The 25,776-nt window shown below is 35.5% G+C and overlaps 1 protein-coding gene across 1 annotated transcript in view; it reads left to right on the forward strand.

Annotated features, from left to right (window-relative positions):
• Positions 1 to 939: 939 nt before the first annotated feature.
• The window catches only part of LOC120593779 (ankyrin repeat domain-containing protein 26-like), a 65,598-nt gene continuing 40,761 nt past the window's right edge, over positions 940 to 25,776 (forward strand). The window contains exons 1-7 of the mRNA XM_039851708.1: positions 940 to 1,239; positions 4,694 to 4,808; positions 4,972 to 5,145; positions 6,848 to 6,954; positions 11,152 to 11,222; positions 18,562 to 18,595; positions 21,944 to 22,016. Of these exons, the coding sequence (XP_039707642.1) occupies positions 989 to 1,239; positions 4,694 to 4,808; positions 4,972 to 5,145; positions 6,848 to 6,954; positions 11,152 to 11,222; positions 18,562 to 18,595; positions 21,944 to 22,016 (825 nt within the window). The 5' untranslated portion in view covers positions 940 to 988. The remainder of the gene's footprint in view (positions 1,240 to 4,693; positions 4,809 to 4,971; positions 5,146 to 6,847; positions 6,955 to 11,151; positions 11,223 to 18,561; positions 18,596 to 21,943; positions 22,017 to 25,776) is intronic.

The raw sequence follows: 25,776 nt of genomic DNA on the forward strand, positions 1-25,776 counted from the left end.
ACAGACAAATGTTGTGACACTGCCAAAAATGAACTATTAGTAAAGTTGTTATTCCTGAACTGATAAACATCATCCAGACTCACCTTTGGAAAAACAATTGAAGGATTTGAGTGACAGATTTAAAGGGAGTTACAAAATAAGTGTCTGAAAAACAAGAATCAGCTGTAATAATGTTACAGTTTTCATAAATAAACAAGTTAATAAAATACCACGTAAAAGAGTAGGCAGATCTGTTTTGGCCATACGGGATTGCATAAATTGGTGAAGTCAAAAGGCAAAAGGAGCAAACTTCCTTTTCCTTTTAACATATGTAGAGCAATAGATTTCTCTGAACTCAGGCCTGATTTAAAAAGCAGATAGATACAAAATATATTTTAATATTTTTAATTTGCATTTGTTCAAAGGTAATCATTATTCTATGTGATAGATTTTGAGGTTAAAAATAGAACGTTTGAACATACGAAAGTTACTTTTGTAATTAAGCTTTTAAATGCTTTTATAATTTAAAATTAAAATGAATAAATTTGGCATTTAAAGTTTTTTTATTAGTTTTCTCATTTATGGTTTTTGCTTCTCTTAAGATTCTGCCTCTTATGTATCTGCTTTTCTATTTCAGGGATCATGTGAAAGAGTAAAAACTCAGCCAAAATTCAGGGACATCTGAAGGGAACCAGGTGCTGCCCACCAGCAACCTCTGAGGTTGGAGATGACTGGGCCTTGCACACGTGCTGTGTGTCCTCTTGGCTGGTGGGCCTCTGTGTGCACACTCAGTGACTTCAACCTCTGACTAGCACATGCTCCCTCCTGTCTAGAAGTGTTGCTTGGTAACAGTTATGGCTGAAAGATTCTAAACCGCCAAACTGCCCTGCTGGAATGTTGTGGCGAGAGGCGGTTGGCTTATCTGGAAGCGCCTTTCGAGCTCAGGGACGGAGAAAAGGAGAGGAGCTGAGGAGTATCTGAAGCTCGTAGACTTGACAAAGACTGGGACATGAAGAAGATTTTTGGATTTGAGAGTTGGAAGGGCAAGTTGCCCTTTGGATCCCTAACCAAATGGCAGAGGAACAGCATCGGCATCAGTCCCAAGGATGGTAATAGTACCACCTCTTGGAACCGGTACCACATCCAAGATAAAGATCTCAGAAAGATCCACAGAGCTGCTAGCGCAGGCAATGCGCAAGAAATGGAGGAGATTCTTTTGACAAGTTTAAGGCACTTAAATGATAGAGACAGGAAGAACAGGTAATGGGGACTGTGAGGCCAGTGGGCAGGGGTGAACCTGGAAGAAGGGCTCGTCTGCCTGGGCGCAGCCAGGTGAAGCCAGCTCTCCCATCATGGAGGATGCTGGGCTGTCTTCCGGCCCTAAATTCAACCCCACAGTGCCTTGGCAGTGGGGACCTTACCTGGGGCCTAGCGCCCAAATCGACTTAATGAGCAGCAATAAGGAAAACTTTAAGACCCACTCGTAATTCTCCTTATCGAGCACTTTACTGATGATTTTAAAGAGATTTAACTTAATATAATAATAGAAAAAAATTAAATATGTATGGCATTTTATTTTTGACGTTCAGGTTTTTATACCATAATGTTGATATACTATAGAAAACTGTATAATGAGGAAAATAGATCCCATAATAGATCAATTTGTGGGCTAAAAACTCTTCAGAAAAAAATCCAATGTCCATTTTATAGCAGTGCACATCTATGGATGTGTGGTCTTTATTGAGGAACTTCAGAAGGGAACTTTGAAGTGGGAAAATGTCTGTGGTCTTGAATAGAAAGACTCATTTTCTCAAAATGTGTGGTCTTTCTACATTTATCATTCTTACATAAACCAACACTATCATGGTGTTAAAATTTTGGGGTTACACACTGTGTTTTTTTGTCTTGATGAAATTAAGACAAATTTTGTATAATAGACAGAGATTTGCCTTTCTAGATACGAACATGTGCTATAGATATCCAGAAATTAATTTGTTTACTAATAGCTGAAAGGACAGAAAAATGATTGGAACAGCCCAGAAAATGCCCAAATACCCAAATATATATATGTAAGTCTTTAGAACTGGTAACATTTCATGTTCGTAGGAAATACCTGGCAATAAATACCTGTTAAGTATTTGGAAAAATCTACGTAGATTTTTAAATCACAAAAATTAGTTCCAGATGGAATATAAGTTAAAATTTTAAACATAGAAAATGAGAAAAGTCCCGAAAGAAAACACAACTGCCTATTGATAACTTTTATGTTGCTAAGACTTCAAAAGCAAGAATTCTGAAGGTTGACTGAGCACTATGAAAAGTCAAAGCCCTCTGTATATCAAAAAAAAAATATATTAACAAAATGAAAGAAAATGTTCTTGCAAAATATTTAAAATGTAAGTGTATCAGAGAAAAGGTATATCTTTATTTCACAGAGAAAGCCTTGAAATCAATAAGAAATTGGAAACTGGACAAAACACTTTTTCTATACCTACAATTGACCAATAATCATAGGAAAAAATATTTAGTGTCACTGGTAAGAAAAGAAATTTAAGTTAAAACAGGAATAAAAAAGATGTCTCCATCCATAACGCTTGCGAAGATGAGGGGCCATGGTACTTAAACAGTTATTTAAAGTTCAAGAAGCTTTTCACTTTTTAAACAGGCAGTTGGGTGATAAGCATCACATTTAAAAACATATATTCTCTTTACCCATCAATTCCATTATTACTAAAGTATCTTCATGAAATAATTAGGTTAATTACATACAATTGATTTTTCTAAGCACTGCTTACCATAGCTATGTATTAAGATGAACTCATAGAAATGAATGATAAATAAATTGCAGTGCATCCACAGGATGAGATATGTGACTATTAAAGGTGGTATAGATCATAGATGTATGTTGTCAAGTAAGATATACTTTGGTAATCAGAAATGGAGAAAAAAATTGGTTTGATTATACTTACATCCAAAAAAGAAAATTTTCACTTATACTACAAATGCTCGGAAATACATTTTATCCCATTTTGCACATATTTTTGGCAAAATGGGATAATATGTGCAAAATGGGATGAAATGCATTTCCGAGTATTTGTAGTATGAGTGAAATTGTTCTTTTTTAAAAGACCTGATTTCTACAATGAACATGTATAGATATCCCAGTAAAAGTTTATTATTAATGAAATGATCCTGGGGAAGGGCAGGAATATGAATCTTGCATGGATGAAAATGATTCCTTTCTATTTTTTGAAGTTTGTTGATGATCAATATCTTTTGACAATTTTAATGTCTTCAGAAATAAAATAAATTCTTTCATCAGTGACTGTGGAGTTTATGTATATATTTCAGCATACACATATATATTTTTTATTATGTGTAGCTTTATTACATATATGTAAAGGATTGTAATCATTTTAGTTGTGTCCTTATGATAGGAAAAAATCAATAAGAGCACATATAAGTGATTACTACTAATGCAGAAGTATTGCTTTACTGTATAAACATTTCTTTATAAATATTGAATTCTGCAACTATAGTTATCCATTCTGTTGATCCATTAATTCATCAAAGATAACCTAGATACCTATTTGTAGTGGACATGGTCTTTTCAGGACCCTTTCAATCTGTCTCTCAGATCTTTTCATCCTTCAAAACTTCATGGTGCTCAGAATAAACCAAATGAGAAATTGAAAATTGTAGTGTTTAAAACTGAAGCTTTTCTCCCTCCTTTGAAAAGTATATCTGAAAGTAGGAAATTGTAAAAGATAACCATTACTGGTCCTTTTTAAAATGTATAATAGTATTAAATGTTAATATCAATCATTGGAAATATCTGATTTTCATATAACATCTATGTCTAACTATTGAATAAAATGAGCCATCACTATTCATTTGAATACTGAGCTCCCTTTCACTTAAAAGTTCTTGACAATCAAACTAAGAATTACTTGAAAAAAATTCTTTTCCTGTTTTGTTGTTTTAGTCATCTTTCCTTATAATACTTCTAAGAACTAAAATTTACTTCAATACCAACCAAATATCCAGAACTGCAATAGGTCTGTTGGATAGACCATTATTTCACTTAGTGTAAGGCACCACGGATTAGAATATGATGCCCACTATTTTAAGCACCAATAAGAGAGTGTTAGAAATGCTGCCAATTATGGGTGAAAAGCACCCAGAATTGTAAATTGCATTTTAGTGGCAGAGATGTTAAAATGTAAGAAAATAAGCATCTTAAGAAGCATTGAAACATTGTGTTCTTTCTAATTTTTAAGACACATTTGCCAATAAAAGCATAATGATAACATGTTACTAAATTGAAATGTTGTCTTTGTAAAGTAGTCATAATAATAATTATAATAATTTAACAATTATAGAGCTGTTTTGTGCTAGGAACTGTAGCAAATACTTTGCATAAGTTCCATTTAAGCAAACAACAATGTCCTGTGAAATAACCACTATTTTTATCCCCATTGTATGGATGGGGAAATTGAGGCACAGAAAGAGTAAGTGATAACTAATAAGTGACAGAGTGAAAATAGAATCAAAACGAAATTGAGCCGATCCCCAGGTCATGCTCTCTCTATTCACATAGGCTGCTCTTTTATTAATGTGGTGAGTAACATGAGCTAATAAATATTGTACATTCTCCAGAAGAAAACTAAATATTTGTTTCTCCAATTTCCTAAAACTCCTCTCACTTTTATAGGACTGCTCTACATTTGGCTTGTGCCAATGGCCATCCGAAAGTGGTAGCTCTCCTAGCAGACAGTAAATGCCAGCTTAACCTTTGTGACAATGAAAACAAGACAGCCCTGATTAAGGTACATACATAGTAGCCAACACTGTCGACATGAGATGGATTTGATTTAACTGGATAATTAGAATCATTTATCTCATTTAAATAGAACTAATTGGTAAAAGTTGTGTAAGGTTTCCTTTGAATTCCTAACACTTCCCATCTGTTTCTGGGCACAATACTGACAGGCCGTACAATGCCAGGAGGAGGAATGTGCAACTATTCTGTTAGAACGTGGTGCCGATCCAAATATAATGGACATCTATGGCAACACGGCTCTGCACTATGCTGTCGCTGGTCAGAATATGGACATAGCAACAAAGCTACTTTCATACAAGGCCAATATTGAAGCAAGAAACAAGGTATAGATCAACTAAATTCATTTATAAAATATTGGAAATACATGTTTTTTTGTTTTTTTTTTTTTTTTTTTTTTTTTTTTTTTTTTTTTTTTTTTTAGCCACAGCATATTTTTTCTAATATATATACTGTAAATTATATATCAGGCACTGACACCATGGAAAGAACTTAAAGCCAAGTCAGGGAGGGCTGGACAGACGTATCCACGGAATGAGCAAAGCTCTGTCTCCTGGTTACTGCCCTTCCACCCCAGAAGGAAGGACTTCCTGATAGTGCCTGGGAGCAGGTGATAGGCTCAGTACTCACAAAATACTGAGAGCCTGGGGAGAGTGAAGTGATGGTGAGGGCTGGCTACTGTGCAGGCAATGGCCTAGGAAGTGGGATCCTCTAGGCATGGGGGAGAGGAGGAATGGAGACCTAGCCCCCAGCAGGGAGAGTTGTGTGAGTACCAGTGGGAAGGGGAAGCAGCAGGCCACAAATCTTGAACAATCCAGAATCCCAATGTTCTAAAGACTGGGGCAAGTGGATCAGGTCATGTCTGGACCTTCGGCAAAGTATGCACTTGTGCTCATAGCCACTCTGCCAGCCAGTGACCAATTTTAAAAAGGTAGATATGCATTTGGGTCCCAAGATTATCACTATAATTTTACTTCTGTTTTAGATTTTGCCTAAAATATAAAATGTTTTGTTAATAGCAATCAAAATGAAACCAGAATAAAGACTAATTTTAATAAAAGTAGATACACATTTGGGTCCCAAGATTATTATTATAATTAAGAATAAAGTTTCAGATTGAGCTTTGTAACAGCTAAAGTAAAAATCTGTCATCTTATAATCTGAGAAAACCCATGGACCATTCAGTAATAAACAATCAAAGTTTATATGAAGTCCATGTCTTTTTAATTTAGAGTCCATTTTCTTCATGACTCTTTTGGAGCAGGGGTGCCTGAAACTGACACTTGAGGTCCTAATAGCATTGATAGAAGAGAATCCAGCAAGTTTGTACAATCTGGAGAAACCTTCTCTTCTGTTGGAAAGCTTTCAAAACTGTATCCCTGAGATAACATTTTCTCAAATGTTAATGTTTGCCACGAAAAAATATTGTCAAATTGGGATTTAGCTAAGTTAAACATTTCCTTAGGACTAGCCATATAAAGCACATTCTGTATTACTTCTCAAACACAGGTAATCCTTCTGGAATCTTTCTATCGGGGCACAGTATTTAACTTCTGGTAGATATTCTTTGGACTATGATTTGTGAAACACTACTCCAGTGATAATCATTTACATTATTAATTTAATAAAAATACTTAAAATGTTTACTGTTGTGATTTAGTGTTTGGAGCTACAGAGATTTAAAAAAAAAAAAAAAAAAAGCCCCTGCCCTCAAGAAGCTCTTGGTTTAGATGGAGAGCAATACAATAACTACTGAATATTACGATAGATACTTTGATAGGAGCCAGGATTCTTGGAGCTGGTGCTGTCAATGTTTGAAGAGAGTTTTGGAGAATGATGTTGCAGTTAATCTGTTGAAGGGTAGAGGAGGGTATTTTAAAGAGAAGGAGCAGCAGGTGACAGCCCAGAAGGATATTTTTAGAATTTCTATATTACAAGCTTAAGATTGCATTATATTTTACAAGTTTTAAAATTTGGGTTTGAGTTATGTAATTTCATAAGTTATTAATGGTTTTTGCTGTTTTACAGAATGAACTCACACCACTTTTACTTGCCGTGAGTGAAAACAAACAGCAAATGGTGGAATTTTTAGTAAAGAGGAATGCAAATGTACATGCAGTCGATAAGGTGAAAAGGTACCGATGTTTGTCTTCTTTTAACCTTATATTGTTCTAGAGTGTTAACAATCACTCGGGTCAGAAAGATAACTTAATAAGAAGAGGATTAACTTATACTTATGTAGTGAAAGTTATCAGGACATCATTCATTAGGGGAAAAAGTAATTCTGACCGGACAACAGGAAGAATAGGATACTGCAGTATTCATATTTGTATTTATTTACAATATTGATTAATGCCATTTGTAACTTGATGTTTTTGGTCATGAGATCTTATATTAGTCAAGGGGTTTCATATTAGTTTTATTCGTCATATATTGTATGGACTCTGACTTTTACTTATGATACAATATTGAAATTAATTTCACTTATAGTATTTTTAAACCTGTACTTCATATATAGTTTTCCTTAAAAGGTGCATATTAAACATAAATCAGAGTTGATTTTGTCTTTTGGATGACTCTTTGCTTTAAATTGTGATTTTTGATTAATACTGATGTTATTAGATTATCCCTATGAATTACTACTCCCAGATACTAAGAGTTCCTCACTTTTTTTCCTTTTTCATTTCAAGTATATTTTGATGTTTTTATTTCTAATTGGTATGGGTAGAAGGAGGAAAGATAACTTTAATGGAATGAATTTTTCCTTTAATGAAAACGAGTCATCGGTAAGTGATAAATTAAAAAAAAAAAAATGGGCTTTCAATTCACACAAGACTGGGTTCAATGCCTAGCTTTCCAACATGCCAGGTGTGTGACCTTGGGAATGTTACTTATCATCACCAAATATGTGTCCTGATATGAAAAGGAGGATAATAATATATCCTGCAATTGTGGACGTAAGAATATCCAGCATTTCATTTAGCGCTAGCACATACTTATCAGCATCATTAACTCTACGACTATTATTATTATAATTATTGTTAATGTTATTGTTTTGAACCTGCAAATAGCTATTATTACCTAACTTCTAGCTGAGTTTTGATACAATAAATATATCAGACCAAGGAAAACACAGGATTTCTTCATTTAAATCTTCAGCTTCTTCAGATAAGGGCCCTCAGCATAGTTTCTTATCTATTTAAGGACTTTAAATTGGCAACTTCCATGTAAACCCCAATTGGAGCAGGAGGCATCTTTTTGTCCCTTCCTTTTAGCCTTGTTGGTAATTTACAAAGATGAACACGTAAACATGTAAATGGTCAATTCTACACAGACAAGGACGATATGAACTCAGTAAAGTATATCAAATTAGCTTAAATAACTTTATTAACATTCTGAAGAGTGAAGTTATCTCTCTGTTATTTTAGAACAGCCCTCATGCTTGCTGCAAATGATCCATCTTCAGATATAGTCAGGCTTCTTCTTCAGCAAGGTGTCGATGTCTTCGCTAAAGATAACAATGGATGGACTGTAGAAGAACATGCTTTGAAGAGAGGTTTTAATTTGTAAGCATTTACATTAAAATGCTAGTTATCACAAAACTGAGGTGTACAATAATTTAACTGTTACATCTTTCACAACAGGTGAGATGTCATAGTATGGTTCAGGCAGTTTGGCAATGGCAGTGAGTTAGTGTCTATCCTCAGACAGAGACCAAACAAAAGGCTGGACTAGGCAGAAGTAACAATGAGCACAGATTCTTTATCCCTAGGGATCCTAGAATGACCTATTTTATTCCCAAAATAACCCCTGTGCCTGGGATACAGATAATGTCTCTTCTCTAATTTTTCCAATTAGGTATTTTGGGTCTGGAAATGTCAATTTAGTAGAAAATTCTGTATGGGGGGGCAGGGGGTAGAGGGGAGCTATCTTCTATACTCTTCCCCTTGAATTTTTCAAAAAACTAAGGAGTTCCCTAAGCCCAAGGGAAACAGTCCTCTCTCCCAAGTCAGATGGAGGGGTAAAGGAGGACATGCTAATCAGTCCGTTGTGTCCATTGATTCTATTGCTGCACAGTGGCTCATTAAAACTGGACCTGGGGTTATGATTGACCTTTGCTCACAGGTTGCCCTTGCTGATCTAGATTCCTCAGTCTTCATGGTGATCCACACTTGGACTTCCAAGTTACAACTTTTTTAGGTTGTATACATATGCGTTTTTGTTCAGCCCTATTCCAAAGGACCAGCACCCCGTTCTGGTAGCTGGACCTCCTAGTCTTAGGTACACACACCCTTTGCCCCACACTCGAAAACCTAGGTGGAATTCCCCTCTTAACCCAGACCTTCAGGGTGAGTTACCCTTTGAACATCTTGTTTGTGTTTTCTGCTAGCAAATGCTAGCTGGAAGCATTCTAAGTTGTCAGAGTGGTTCAAATAATGCTGCAGGAAAAGATCAGGCTTTCTTTTCCCCTTTGTTACCAGATCTGCACCACAAGGCCACTTGATATCCTGCACCTTTTCTTAAGTGATGGAGAGTTCCATAGTGCCCTCCCAGAGTAGCAAACACCAACTTTCCTAAGATTCCAGTATTAAGTTTGGCTCCTCAAGTGATCTGTTTTTTAGAATAATGAAAATCTTCCAATCTACCTCAGGGCTCAAAATAATTACAATTATGCCTCTTGTGGAAGGCAGTCAACAGAAAACTCTGAATCTAAAGTAGGTTATTTGGCATCAGAGTAACAAAGCCCCAACCATGACTCATCAGTATCCATGTGCAAATGTAGTATTAGGTAGGTAGGTAGTCAGGCATGAGCGACAGGAGCAAAGGCCCAGCTCTGTAACCATAGAAACCTCCCTTGAGGACCTTCCTTAGGGACTTCCCAGAAACACCTCCCTTTTAGGGTTATAAATTACCCTAAATCCTAGAGCACAAAGGCCATAAAAGCTGTTGGCTAAATCAGCTACAAACACATGTGCAGAAAATACCACCCATAACTTCAACCTCGTTATACCATCATTATAAAATCATGACTATACCTAGAAGTTCATGAATCTAATTATAACAGACTGAATTCTGGGTGAGCACGAGCGCACTAGGCAAAGTTATGTAGCAGCCAACTGTCAGTCAAAATGACCTCACATAGAGATCATCTAGGCCCTCCCATCATGGCCCAAATATAAACAGACCTTCCCATTTCTGCATTGTTACAGCTTTCCTGGCAGAAATCCACCCCTTCCTTTGGGGTGTAGTATCTTATCTCTTCATCTCCTAAATTCCACAGGGCTGCAGCCTTCCTTAGCATGGCCCTTCTTCTAAAATATATTTTCAATAAATCTTACTTTTTCTCAAACTCATCAATCTGTAATTCTTTGCTGCATCGGTAGGGAAGAACCAAGGGACAACACACATAATGCCACCATCCACTGTCCTCCACCTCCTCCTCCCAGATGTCACCTCACCCCAGCAGTGACAGTAGGGGTATATCTTCTAAATAATAGGGGTATATCTTCTAAATAATAGGGAGATTCAGCATCATTCTAATAAAGATCTGCTGCTTTAATGATTGAGTACTCGGAAAAGGGAAGTAGTAGTCCAAGCCAGGTCTTGACCTCTCTTAGGTTTCTGCCTTTGGTGTGATTAGCTCCAATAACAGAGGACACTTTTGTTATCTGATTTAATGAGGTAATATCTTTATAAATACATTTAGTAAAAATTATATAATAGACAAGATGCCCTGAATTACAAAGTATAAAGAAGGATAGCTAATGATCAAAATTAATAATGTTTTCTGAACACTGTAACATTTGAATATTAGCACCAATAAAAAACACATGGGGTTTATTTGGGATTCTAAAATAGTTTTAGTAAATAAAGTTTAAGAACAGCTCTTTCCATCGTCTTTTTCTTTCTGTGGGCATTTTTTTTGGTGTATGTTCTCATTTAATCTTCCTTGTAAAATAGGGCAGTAAGTTACTCATTTTGTAGTGGAGGACTCATAGCCTCAGAGAAGCATTTTGTCTGACAACAAATAGCTGTTGGTTTTAGATCTAAAACTTCTGAGATCAAAACACTTTCCATTATGTTGAGCTACGTCTAATTAATTAACTGAACTTGTGCCCTCAATTTATGACTGTTTGATCTTCCCTTTTTTTCTTTAATCACTTGCTTACTAATATGTTTGTAGAACTTACACATTTGAAGTGTATAGGGTAATTAAATATTAATGTTACCTCTGATATCATACAAAATACTCTAAGAATTTTATATATTTGGTAAATATTTTCAATTTAGAATAAAGATAGTAATGTTATTTATCACCTGTTTATACACAGCAATTGTAAATTAACCTCTGAGAATAAAGAAGAAAGGAGGTGTAAAGAGTCTTCTCAGAATAGCAATCCAGGTAAGACTTCTGATACTTCCTTACCCTTGGTGGTCCTACCATAGATAAAGTAAAAGAAAGGAAGTTTTGCAAATGACAGTGTGGTGAAAAGAAAAAAAAATGTGGAAATTGCATGCATATTTTATCTTTTTTCATTTCTTAATAGTCTAGTATTGAGAATTACTATGAGATAATTGTATGTATCTTAAAATGAAGACAGTATTGTGTGAAAAGAAATTCGTTTAGTCATGACCCTAGATACCTGTTGATATCATTGTGTAAATAATTAAATGATTTTTAAGTTAGTATGTCATATGTTTCCTCTATAATCACCTTGCAAAAAATTATACTTGTTATAAAACTTGATCTTTTGATGAATTTTTACAGCAAATGCACACATTTAAAAAATGATTACTTGTTATTACACAGTGATTTGTCTCACTAAAAATGTAACTAAAACTAGGACTCAACAATACCTTCCCAGTACCATAAACAGATGGCAAACAATAAGAACCACAAAACTTAGCCAGTATGCAGCAATCCCAAAGAGATTGCTTTTTAAAGATGTCTACTGAGAGAATAGATCAGAAATACAAAAACCTTGTTGAAAGCCTATATATTTTACACATTGTTATTATGCTAACAGAGTCTCGTAAAATTATCATCTTCATTTCTAGTAAGCCAAAACAACATGAGATATGTTAACTTGAAAAAAGATTTTTTTTTTCTTTTGGTTAGATAATTGTCATGATGCTGTAATTTCTTTAGAACAAGATGCTCTGTTGCCATTGGTCCAAAGATAATCCTGATAAATATTCACATAGCCTAAATAGGGACTCAACAAATTGTAAGAAAAGTACAAAAAAGTTTCACGATTACAAAAATGCTACTATGCTAAGTGGACGTGGTACCCATCTAGTGACTGTACAATCTTAACTGTATGAAGACACCTTTAAGTTAGTAGAACTTGATCAAAGAATCTCTTCATTTTACATGTTATAGAAAACACAGAGATGAAATAAAATTTTTGTCTTTAAGGTGCTTATTATAACATAGAGTCATCCCAGGTTTATTTCTGTTTTATTATTATTATTACTAACCCTTTTCCATTTAGAAAAAAAAATGTGCAGCTCACTGCTACTGTTCATTTAACATCACATGTAGGAATGCTATGTTTTCTAGGATTTGACATTTTCAGAGATTGAGAATTACTATGTTTTGTAAATGGAAATGCCATTATAAAACACAGAATACTATAAATAGAATGATGTCATATGTTTCCAAAGACTATCAACATCTGGGTAAGGTTAGGACCGTAATCTGTGAGTTATCTTGAGGTATATGCTGTAACCCCAAGCATGGTCGGGGAATATATCGGGGCAAACAGGAAAAGGGTTAAACAGAATTTTCAAAGAAAGCTCGTATTTCCTTTATTCATTTGTCTGTTTAATGGTTTGCTATTTAACTATCAAATGTCTTTAGATGCTGAGTTATTCTGATATGTTGCTAAATACAAATATTTTAAAAATACAGTCTGAATGATCTCCCAAAACTTGTTATTATTATTGTCATGTTTATTATTTATTATATTTATTCAGTGCTCACTAGGTACAAGAGCCCACTGGGAACTTATAATTATTATCTGTACTTTTTATTAGACTGTAATATATGCCAGGTACTTTAATTTTATAATGAAGAATTACAGTTTCAAAAATGTGGGTAGGATTTAAGGTAAGCATGAAGAGTGAGTAGAAGGTTACCAGGCAAAGTCCAAAGGACAATGTTTGGCAGAAGAACATCTATCAAGATTACACATTTGGCAGAAAGAACAGCAGTGCAGAGCATAGGGCGTACAAGTGAACTTTGCAGGATTTAGGAGCCATTCAGTTTCAATGGTAAAAAAAGTTTACCATGGAAATGGTTGGGAATGAGATGAATGGCTAAGGCATGGTTAAGAGAGTCTTTAGTACCATAGAAAGGAATAGAGCTTATCCTGTAGGCGTTGGAGAATGCATCAGATAGAATGCTTTTAGATACAGATAATAGGTGACCTAAGTAACACTGCGTAAAAACAGCAAGAACCGCAATTGTTTTGGTGATTCAATGCTGTCATCAGGATCCCAGTTGTCATCCTTGTTTCAGCTGTGAGGTTGTCAGTGTTTCATTTCTATCTCTTTTCCTGGCCAGCTAATGAGCTAGGACGCCAAGCATCATATTCTCTCATGATAATATCCAAAGTCTGGAAGGACTGCTTTTCTTTACATGTTTCTTTTTTCTAATTTTTTTTTTATTAAGGTATATTTGGCCTACAATATTATATTAGTTTCAGGTATACAACATACTGACTTGACATTTATATACCTTACAATGTGATCACAAGTCCAGTAACCATCTATCATCGTGCAATGTTATTACAATGTTATTGACATATTTCCTGTGCTGCACAGCACATCCCTGTGGCTGATATAGTTTACAACTGCAAGACTGTACTTTTCATTTACCTTCTTCTTTTTCTTCCATTCCCTCAACTCCCTCTTCTCTGGCAACCATTAATTTGTTCTCTGTAGCTCAAGGTCTATTTCTGTTTTGTCCATGTGTTATTTTCGTGTTTTTTAGATGCTACATATGAGTAATGCCATTCAGTACTTGTCTCTCTGGAGGTTTTTTTTGTTTTGTTTTTTTGTTTTTTTGTTTTGTTTTGTTTTGTTTTGTTTTCACATAACATAATACTCTCTAGGTCCATTACTGTTTTCACGAATGGCAAGATTTAATTGTTTTCTGGCTGAGTCATATTCCATTGTGTGTGTGTATATGTATATACACAATATCTTCTTTATTCATCCATCGAAGGACACCTACATTGCTTCCACATCTTGGCTATTGTAAATGCTGCTGCAGTAAACATAGGCACGCAGATACCTTTTCGAATAGGTCTTTTTGTTTTCTTTGGATAAATACCCAGAAATGGAATTGCTGAGTCTTATAGTAGTTCTATTTCTAAGTTTTTGAGGAATTTTTGTATTATTTTTCATTGGGACTATATCAATTTAAGATCCTAGAAATAGTGCATAGGGATCCCTTTTCTCCACATCCTCACCAACACTTGCTATTTGGTGACATTTTGATGATAGCCATTCTTACCGGTGTGAGGTGGTATCTCATTTTGGCTTTGATTTGTGTTTCCCTGATGATTAGTGCTGTTGGGCTATGAGTGTTTTCTTTCTTTCTTTCTTTCTTTCTTTCTTTCTTTCTTTCTTTCTTTCTTTCTTTCTTCTTTCTTTCTTCTTTCTTTCTTTCTTTCTTTCTTTCTTCTTTCTTTCTTTCTTTCTTTCTTTCTTTCTTTCTGCCTGTCTTTCTGTCTGTCTTTCTTGCTTTCTTTTTCTTTTCTTTTCTTTTTTTTTTAACTAAGAAGAAAACTGAATGGCTTGCAGTAGTCTTTCCCTAACATTTTATGGGCTGGGTTAGGTCACAAGCTCATTCCTACATCAGTTAGGGGTAAACTAGTTACTGTGATTAACTTAGTATAATCATTTCTCTTTTTGGAGCTGGCAACAGTCCACATTCTTTGTGTATTGGGACAATAAATATCCAAATGCAATTGTGGTTCCCTAGTGAGAATGAAGACTAAGGAATGGCCAGTGGGTAGGGAGCCAACACTAGTTACTGCAGGGATTCATTAGAGAGTTTTGAGCAGAAGCATGAGAAGATTACATTTGATTTGGTCACTCTGGTTATGATATAAAGCAGGGATCAGCAAGCTTTTTCTGTAAAGGGCCTGATTTTAGGTCTTCTGGTCTCTGTCATTTCTACTCAAATCTGCCATTAGAATGTGAAAGCAGTCACAGACAATATGTGAGTGGATAGGCATGTCTGTGCTCCAGTCAGACTTTATTTACAAAACAGGATGACAGGTTGGTTGGATATGACCTGTGGGTCACAGTTTGCTGACCTTTCACATAGAGGATAGATTGAAGAAAAATACAAAAAGAGACAGCCAGACGAAGAAAGCTTTTGCTTCCTTCGACTAGTATTGGTGCATTATAAAGTTGTCACCCATCCGTGCAGAATAAAAAAATCAAGAAGCTCAGTTTATTCAATTTAAAATGCTGATATTTTTCTAGAATTATGTCTTTCTCATTTGTGTTGCTGAAAATAATCACATTTATTTAAGAAATAGCAATAATAGTTGGTGGTGGTGTTGTTTTGTTTTGTTTTTTCCCCTGCAAAAGCCGTTGGTTAAGAGCCCATGTTTGACTAGGGTGGTGGCTGTGACAAAATAAAGCAGAGATAGAAAAGAGGTACAGTTAATATGATTTAGGATGATTGAATATAAAAAGTTAGCAGGGAGAGAGAAATCTGTGATAATTCATAAGTACTGAGGTGATTGAGTAGCATTTCACTTGGACATGAAGAATGAGTAGGACTTGTCAGATGAACAGAGAAGAGCAGCAGGTCAACAGGGAAGACAAGGATGCTTTTTAAAATACATGTTGAATTTGATGGAATATCATGGATAACTCATTACACGTTTTGGATAAAATATTTTTGACTCATCTTGTTTTGCCAACTTCTGCCTTTTAATAGATGAGGCATGTTTTTAGTTTTATAGGAAATTGAAAAATATTAGAAGCAAAAAGAATACTACCATTAGTAGTATATTATTATACTATAAATGATAGTTACATGTTTTCCTGTGGTTATCTCATTTACTTGATTGATTCATAACTATTTAAAAATGGAATTAAACCCAGTTTAGCTAGAGAAGATTAACACTGTAATCTCTTTATTTTCTGTTTAGAAAGTTATAGGACATATTGTCATTAATTTTTCAAATACTCATTAAGGTGGTTGCTTGTTTTACATTATTCTCTGGGACAGGTAATCTGTGAAATAATCTTCTGACTTTAATCATGTATAATATGTCAACACAAATAATAAAAACTTGATGTAATTCGATTTTTTTGAGATTTTTAAAACCACACCTAGCTTTCGTTACTCACTAGAAAACTACGAGACTCAGCATATAGTTGTACTCATGCCTGTGATTTATTACAGTGAGAGGATCAGGTTAAAATCAGAAAGAGAATAGGTGTATGGGACAAAGTCTGGAGGAAACCAGGCTCAAACTTTTAGGAGTCCTCTCTCTATGGAGTTCCCAGGATGCGCTTAATTCCTTCCATGTCCAGTTCTGACACCATATGTGAGACTTTGTCTCCCAGTGCCAGAGTCTCACTGGGCTCAGTGATAGGAATGCTACTCACATAGGCATCCTTCCCCTAGCATGGACCAAAATTCCAGACTCCCTGAAGGAAAGCAGATGCTCACATGAACCATCTTGTTTCTACAGACAGTCGAGGCTGAGTGAGCCACTCTTGTCAGTTAGGGACTGGTGGGACCCTTCCCCAACCAGGTTCCCAGACACCAACCATTCGAGCAGAACATTGTGAGGACAGCAGTCTTAGGCCTGCTGTATAAAATCTTCTCTGCACCACAGTAATAGCCCTGACTTAATTTTTGGTGTTGTCTTAACATTTTATTTTAATAACTATAATATGATGGTATAACATGGTGTTGATTTCAGTTACATCATCCATAATAAATTACAGTGCTGGTTACTTTTATGACTTTTGGTGAATATTTAACAAGTATTTTTACATAAATCACTATGGCAATGACTATGGTCATTATAATCTTTCCTTCTCATCTGACGAATCTTCCCATAACATTTTAAAATAAAATCTGCACAATGATTTCTGATTTAAAATTAGAAAAAAAAATTGTCTTTTAATTGTAGGGATGATTCAATTTTGATTCACGTTGCATTAAATCCCTGGTTATAATAATAAAACAAGATGTTCAGTCATATTTCTCAATTAGTTTCTTGCTTATGTATACAATTAAAATGATTTGCTTTTTTATATATTTTTATATGCTTCATTCAATTGAGGGAAAATACCCCTATTCTGATACTTAGGTCTATATCTTAAATTTCGAGGGGACCGTGTCTTTAAAAACAAGTTTAATATGTTAATATATGGTAATAGCAGATTCGTGGACACTTTATATTTGAAAAAAATAATAAGCCTTATTTTTTACAGCAGCTTTAGGTTCACAGTAAAATTGAATGGAAAGTACAGAGTTCCCATAAACCCCATATCATCATACACACAGTCTCCTTCATTGTTGACAGCCTGCATCAGGGATGTACATGTATTCCAATTGATGAACCTTCATTGATTCATCATCATCACCCACAGCCCATAGTTTACATTAAAATTCACTTTTTGGTGTTGCAGAGTCTATGGGTTTTGATAAATGTATCCATCAATACAGTATCTTATCAAATAGTTTCACTGCCCTAGAAATCCCCTGTGCTCTGCTTATTCAGCCCTGTCTTATCCCTAATTCCCTGGAAACCACTGAGCTTTTTACTGTAGTCATAGTTTCGCAATTTCTTCAAAGTCATATAGTTGGAACCATAGAGTGAGTATCTTTATGAAAGTTTAAAAATTAAAATTCTAAGGTAATCGAATGTAGTTGTTCAAGATATTCTTTGTCCATAGTAGATTTCCATTTGTTTATTATTGTTCATCAGCTTAAGATCTGATGACATAGGTCTTACAAGCTGAAAAAGCATGATCTCTATAAACATTTGCCACATAATGGGGGAGCTAAGAAAAATGTCATCACGCACCACTGTGCAGCACTATTTGGACCCTCCTGCTCCACGAGGCAGGACCAGACAGACTCTGTAACAATGAAAGGAAACAGTCCAAAGGGTTTTTAATTTATAAAGCTGAAATCACAAAGTCTTTTATACTTATTTTGCAACTGGAAATGGTCAGAAAGCGTCTGTTCCCTATGTTTTGCCATGCTGCAGAGTATAGTACCTATAGACTGCATTTCCTAAACTGAACAGGCTTGACTGAAGAGGTGGGGAAGGGGTAATGTGTTACAGCATAATATGTATTCTCTCTTCTAACTGCTCTTCGTGGCAGAGTCCAGAGAAATCATGCTACTGAAGTTTGACATTGTTAGTTTATGATACTACTAATAATACCATATTCTGTCAGTTTGCTTCAGTTTGGTTAGGATTACCATCATTGTAAACAGCAGTTCTCTCATAAGTATTGAATTTGAAAAACCCATTCTGTTTTTCTTGCATTCGATATGTATATAAAGAAGGGGAAGTAAAAGTTAATATATTGTCTGTCAACAGTATCATTAATATTTATTCACGTATCATCTTCAGATATGCTCCCAAAGGAATATCTCTTAACACAGCATCAGTCTGATACTTTTATAGTTCTTTATTTTACTATTCTTCATTTCAAATATATTTTAATTTTTTCTTTAATAGTGAATGAGAATTCTGAAGAACACTCTATAAGCAGGTAGGATTTTTATAGATTTTTAAAAATTATACATTTGGGGAAATACAGAGTAAAGGAAGTTACACTTGTTGAGTGTTCTACTGTGGGATAAACACTACATCTGTGCTTAATATTTATTTTCTCATAGTGTCATCACAATGGATTTGCAAAGTGGCAGTGCTATTATAGCCTGCTTTTTATCAATTATGCAACTGTGCTTCAGGACAGTCCATTCATTAACCTGTGATTCCATAGCGAACAAGTGGCAGGTCCCTGATTTGATCTTCAGCCTACTTTGCTCCCAAATCCATCATCTTGTCCCTCAGTCTATACTGATAAGTTCCTGTGCAGCACTGGCATCAATATATATAGATTCAGGTCAGATCAACTCAAAAAGCCTTCAATTTAATTATGTGTTTGGAGAGTCCAATTTAGTTATGTGTTGATGCTGACTTAGAGTTTTCCTACAAAGCCCTGTTAGTCTAAGCATTTATCTTAGTATACTGGACAGCTGCAGTAGTAACTAGTACCTTGTTTTACCATCAAAGAGTTTAGGGCAGATCTCAGTCAGCTATGGCCACAGAACCCTAGGTTTTACATAGCAAGGCCTAATTAGGCAAGCTTTTATCTATAATGATGTCTATTCTTTTTGAGGAGAATTAGTGCACTGTAATTGAAGAGTATCTATGCATAGACCTTACTATGTTAATTAAGTTCAGCATCTATTTAGAGGCTATTTGTAATTGACCTCTACTTACTGCCTTCCCAGTCTAGTTTTTTTTTTCCCCTCAGGCTAGTACCTCTGCCTACTTCAGTAAAGTTTCTTCTCTTTTTTTCTCTAGAATCTTATTTCCTTATTCTGTGAGTTTTCTTTTTTGATTGTGAATAATTATTTATTAGTCATGAGTGAATGAAAATGAGTGGACATCAACTTTTTTATTTATTTGAAAACAAACACCCAACTCCTTACAAAAGACAATTAAAAAAAAAAAGAAGTTATTTTGGCTAAGTAACTTGTCTTTAAGGGTAGAAAGTATTTTTGTTATCTCCTGAGATTTAGAATAATGCAATTGTGCAAGATCTTTTCCCAAATTATTCTTTTCTCAGAAATGACAGCTAGCGAGAAACACTTATTCTGCATTGTCATAGATCATTTTAGATGTTTTTCCTTCAGTAGAGTGAATCCTCGATGAAGGGAATTTACCACGTTGATCTCACTCTTCAACCACCGTCTTTACCAGTGTGGTTTTGGCTACATCTTTGGATGAATTTACTGAGCTTCCTGATCCAGAGCCCTTTGATTTAGAGCATGAGTTTCCATCTCCACCTAACAGGCACAGTAGGTCTCCATTTCATTTTTCAGACGGACCTGGATATCCAGGAGCTGCTCGTAGCCCAGTTTCTGGCCCTCGGTCTCGGTTCTGACCTGGTGCGGCTGCTCCTCCGGGGCCCGGATCTGAGCCCGGATCTGGGGCGACTGTGCACAGTCGTTGCCTAGGTCTCTGACAAGGAGCGCTCCAGGGAGTGTTTCACTGCCAGGAGGGACCGCAGCGCCATCTCCAGGAGCTGTAGAGTGCGCTTCTTTTCTGTCAGCTGTGTCCTGGCAGAGTTGGCTGTGCCAGTGTCCTTGGAGATCTGCCGCTGCATCGTGGGACTCTTCCCGTTGGACCGGGCCTTGAGTCCCATTGGTTCTGCTTTTGATTTTTTACCCTCTCTGCTCGTCTTGTTGTTTCTTTCATTCCGTTATTTTTTCCACTTCTGCCAGCTAAGAATTCTTCATTTTCTACAGACTCAAAAGCACACCGAATTTCAGAAATTTGAGGAATCTTAGCAATTAATTAATCAAAGCACCCTGTAGTACTTCAACCTGTGAGTAATATCCTGGCCAAGTGTTCACATGGCAAATTTGAAACTCAAAGAGATTAAAGTGATTTATTCCAATACAGTAAGTGACGGAAATAAGATTTAAAAACCTCAGGTTTCTAAGCCCAGGATCCTTCCTTCTTTCTCATCCTGCAGGTGAATGTTTTAATATTAGCAAAGTGGGGACAGTGGGTCCAGTGAACACAGTAGAAGAGGGTAGGAACTAAATAGCAGGGAAATCCAAGTTTCCAGAGCAACAGCACTGGGTTAGTATAGGAATAAGGACTTTAGAAAAGACATCAGAGATCAGATTAGGTAAAAGAGGTCAGAATATTGAGATGTATGACAAGTTAAAGATAAATTACAAGGACGGACACAGGATGTAAGGAGTAGCCTAGCAAGGCAGATTAAAATAAAGGGTTTAAGGGAGTCCCAAACTGGTTGCTGCTTTTTGGCTTGTTTTTTGATTTGGAGGAAATAGAAAAATTCATTCCATCAAAAGATATTAAAATAATTTGAGACACTGGAAAAGATTCTCTTTAGAGCACATAGGAATGTGGTATCATCTACCTCGATCCAGTTTACAAAGGGGGCTTAGGTATCCTCGAGTCCTAGGGGATTGGAGGTTGCTGAACTACTCAGATCCACGGACCAAGGCAGGTGTCTCCTCACCTCCACCTCTTTTCCCAATTTACTGACGTCCTTCTCATGTACATGGAGGTTTGGGCAGGGATAGGACTGGCTGTCAAATCAGTAATGGAGGTGAGTAGCTAGAAACATGCTTATGTAAGGGGTGGATGACCAAGACTCTATCAGCTTGTTTTCCAAGAGCAGGGAAATAGAGAGCCCCTATTCTTGGTAATTCGAGCCCATCCTTGTATCAGGCATCTTGCCTTCAGAGGCTGCAAATTTACAGGTTAGAGACTGCCATGGAGCCCTGTGGAAAAGGGACCTAGGAGTGGAAAGGGTAACAGCATATACATTTGTTCTTTGACTTTGTTACATTTAACTTTCCACCATTTCAAACATTTCAGGGAACTTTCTGTACTATCTGAGGGTAAAAGGAAGGAATGGGATTACCTTATGTAGTGGTTGCCATGCTAAAGAACCAAGACTGCTATTTTCGACTGCCATAGATTAGTCTTTGAAACAGGGACAAACAATGTGGAAAGGACAGTATCTTTTACTTTTTTTCGTCAGATTTGTTCTAGTTCAGGTTACAAAAATTACATCAGTCATAATCTTAATTTGCAATTCAGGCTTCAGGACTTTTAGCGAAAACAATGTAATCTCAGGCTTGGAAAATAATTGAATGTCTTTTTGTTACTGGAATTGTGTGTCTTTATAGAATATTTTGTAGATTGGGAGAACTAAAAGTTATTTTTAAAACAGGTTAAATTTAATTATATTGAGAATCTTTAATATACATGTAGCTCTTTTTTGTTGTTGTTCTTTTAAAGAAATGAACTAATTTACTTATTTTTGTTGTATATTTTTACTCTAAAGACTTTCTAGAAAAGCTGGCCTTGATGATTCATGTCCTGAATCAGACAACAAAGACTTTGTTTTTGCTACCAAGGTAAAGTTCTTCTGCGTGAAGTTAATTTTTCTGCTGTGCATTTAGTTTTGTGTAATATTTTTAAAATTTAGTGCTTTTTAGTTTTGTGTAATATTTTTTAAATTTACCTATCATTGTTTTTGATAGATAAAATAGAAAATTGGTCAGAACAAACCATTTTATAAAAATATCACTAATTCTGTGTGTATGTGTGAGTGTTTGTGTTCACTTTAGTAAGTCTTGAAAGCGAGGGCTGAAGATATGAATTGACTAAAAAATATAGTGATAGGAAAATTATATTGGGGAAAGTTTTCCCACAATGGAGGAGATATACGATTTGGTCAGCGATAAGAATTTTGAATGTGATTTTTAAATTATACTATTCTGACCTTTATAATAATTATACCTAAATAAAATCTGATTAAAATTATATTTATTAGTGTGACATTGGTTAAAAATTTTATTATTAAAATTTTTTTAATTTTTATATTAAAAATTGTATTTATATACATTTCAAGTGTACAATTCAACAATACATCATTTGTATATGCATTGTGTGTTTATCACCTAGAGTCAGATCTTTCATGGATCCAACTACTGATTGTAATAATCATAAGAACTTATCCATTCAGCCACCTTATGTCTTTTGATTGGAACATTTACTCCTTTTGCAACTAAAGTAACTATTGATAGTTATTGTCCTTTTGTTATTCATATTTTTGATCTTCTCCTTCTTCAAGACATAGCTTTCAGGTTTCTTGTAAAACTTGTTTAATGGTGAAAAACTCCTTTAGTTTTTTGTTGTTGTTGTTGGAACATCTTTATCTTTCCTTCAATACTAAATGATAGCCTTGCTGGGTACAGTACTCTTGGTTGTAGGTTCTTAATTTCATTATGTTGAAATATTTTCTGCTAATTGCTTCTTGCCTGCAAAGTTTCTATTGAGAGTTCAATTGACAGTTTTATGGGAACTCTTTTGCACATAATTAAATGCTTTTCTTTTGTTGCTTTTAAATTTGGGGTCTTTAACCTTTGGCATTTTAATTATAATGTGTCTAGGAGTGGGCCTCGTTGAGTTTCCTGGTTTGAGACTTCCTGGGTTTGTACATATGTTTCCTTCACCAGGTTAAGGCAGTTTTCTGCCATTATTTCTTGAAATATATTTTCAATTATTGCTCTCACTCTTCTCCTAGTAGTACCCCTATGGAGTAAATGTTGTAACCCTTGATATTATCTCAGAGTCCCTTAAACTATCCTGATATTTTTTATTCTTTTTTCTTTTTGCTGTTTCCATTGGGTGTTTTCTGCTACCTTATCTTCTAAATCTCTGATTAAATCCTCTGCTTCATCTAATCTGCTGTTAATTGCATCTAATGAATTCTTCACGTCAGTTATTGCAGTGCACATTTTTGACTTTTTTTTTATGTTTGCAATATCCTTTTTTAGCGTCACTATCTGTTGTTGTTCACACTGAGTACATCTATTCTTTCTCTAAGTTTATCGAGCATCTTTATAACTGTTTTGAACTCTGTGTCTGGTAGATTGCTTGCCTTCATTTTGTTTAGTTCTTTTTCTAAAGTTTTCCTGTTCTTTCTTTATTTTCTCATTTTGGCTGCCTCTCTGAGTTTGTTTCTTCTATGTATTATGTAGATCTGCTAAGTCTCCCAGTCTTGGCAGGGTCACTTTATGTAGTAAGTGTCCGATGGGGCCCACTGGCATAGCACCCCTTGTGTGAGTTGTTTGTGCTCTCCTGTTGTAGTTGAGTCTTGATTGCTTTTGGCACTTAAGTGTGTGGACTTGATTCTGTTGGACTATGAAGAGTGGCTTTGACTGCAGGCTAACTTTGTGGAGTGAGATTGGATGTAGCAGGCTCTAGTTCCTGTTGAGTCCATTCTTTGGAGCTAATTGAGTGGTGCTTTGGTGTGGACTGAAGCTGATGATTAGGTATGTTGTTTCCTGAGCCTTTTGAGAGAAGCTCTGGTACAGCCCCAGGTCAGCTGCTATTTGTGTTTGGACCAGGGCCACTTAGTAGGACATACAGAGTGATCTGCAGTTGGTAGTAGCCTGTGCTTGGTTTGGAGGTGCTGGAGAGCAACGATGCTGTGAACTGAGGCCAGCTTACACTACTGCCCTGCTGGGGGCTGCTTAGCAAGTAGTACGGGGTACACCAAGTCCAAGTGTTGCTTCTCTGGGGTTTGTGGACCTTGAGAATTTTCAGGAAGTCTGCAGTGTGGGCCAAGGTCAGATGCCTGTTAGTAACAGCTGCTGAACCAAGTTTAGGCCTGTGCATGAGTTGAGTGGAATGGGTTCTGCAGGAATCTCAAGGGTGGGATGAGTTTGATGGACACTCATGTTTGGAGCCTGCCTGGACCTGTAGGCAGGCAGAAGAGTAAATGTGCTCACCTGCCTGCTGTGTGAGAAGAGGCTCAACAATGAAACCATCCTCCTATTGGCACATGAGTTATTTATTTGGTCTACTATGAATAGAGCCAGTTTATTGTTTTGTTTTGTTTTATTTTGTTTTGTTTTGTTTTGTTTTGTTTTCCACTATAAACAATGATTCAGGGAACATCTCTAAGCTTCCTTGAGGGCAGGATGAGACTGAGCAGGGCTGTGAGGGGACACAGATTTTAACAGGTCCCCTCTCCACACACTTATTCTCAGCATGCCTAGCACAGTGCTTCAATTTAGAGTTTGTTCAGCAAGGAGGGACAAAAGGAAGAAACAAACTAGAGAAGGCGTAAAATGGGAGGAGAGAGAGTAAAGAGGACTGAGCAGAATGTGGTTCCAGCCTGGACCTGAGAGGTAGGCAATCTGACTTTGAGCCCACTCTGTGCCATTTCCTAGCTGTAAGACAATGGGCAGCTCCCCTAGCCTCTTCAAGCTAGAGATTCTGATTAATTATTTCTGAATAATATCTGCAATTAATAGACACATATGCACACATCAAATGAAATCACAATTTATGATTTTTTTTCTAATATAAATCAATTGTAATTGTAAAGTTATAAAAAAGGAAAGATTACCAACATAGTATACAAAATTATTGCTGCAAGATTATGTTTTACTTTTTAAAATATCTCCAGCAATGTGTACATTGAATAATATTCTTAAGAAATTTTATTAACTTTGGTATTCATAGTTGTTAAACCTAACATGACAATTCTTTCCTATCTAAAACTCAGACGTCTTGGTGACTTTATTTTTAGTCCATTTCTTCATTGGGTCCTGCTTAACAATCTGGACGTATTTGAAGACTTTTAAATCTTCAACTTGTATGAATATAGTTTTATTAGTTTTTTTAATAGATTTCTTTTCTGAAAAACTTTAACTACCATGCTAAATAGAATAGATAAAAAATTACAACTATTAGTGTGCTTTTCATAGGGGAATAAGAAAACCATGTGATATTAAAAATAGGGATTTGTTTTCTTTTCATACATCACTGAGTACTTAAAAATGTCTCACGATTCTATAGTCACATAAGCATTTCTTTTCTACAATTTAAAACTTACTTTTTAAAGTTAATTTTTAAACAGGACTCTTATTATAACATCGTGATTGCTGTTTAACAATAAAATATTTTCATTGAACTTAAAATGCTTAATGCTACAATATTCCAGAAATAAACATTTGCATATATCCATAAAAGGGTATTTCATATTGTTGAAACAGAATTTGAAAAATATAATTGAAATATATTTTCCCCTACTCTTATTTTTATTTTCAAAATTTCACAAGTTCTGTGTAGCTTTGCATTGCTTAATTTTATCAGTTTAGT

The sequence above is a fragment of the Pteropus medius genome, unplaced genomic scaffold, assembly GCF_902729225.1.
Source record: "Pteropus medius unplaced genomic scaffold, Ma_sr-lr_union100, whole genome shotgun sequence".
Lineage (NCBI taxonomy): Eukaryota > Metazoa > Chordata > Mammalia > Chiroptera > Pteropodidae > Pteropus > Pteropus medius.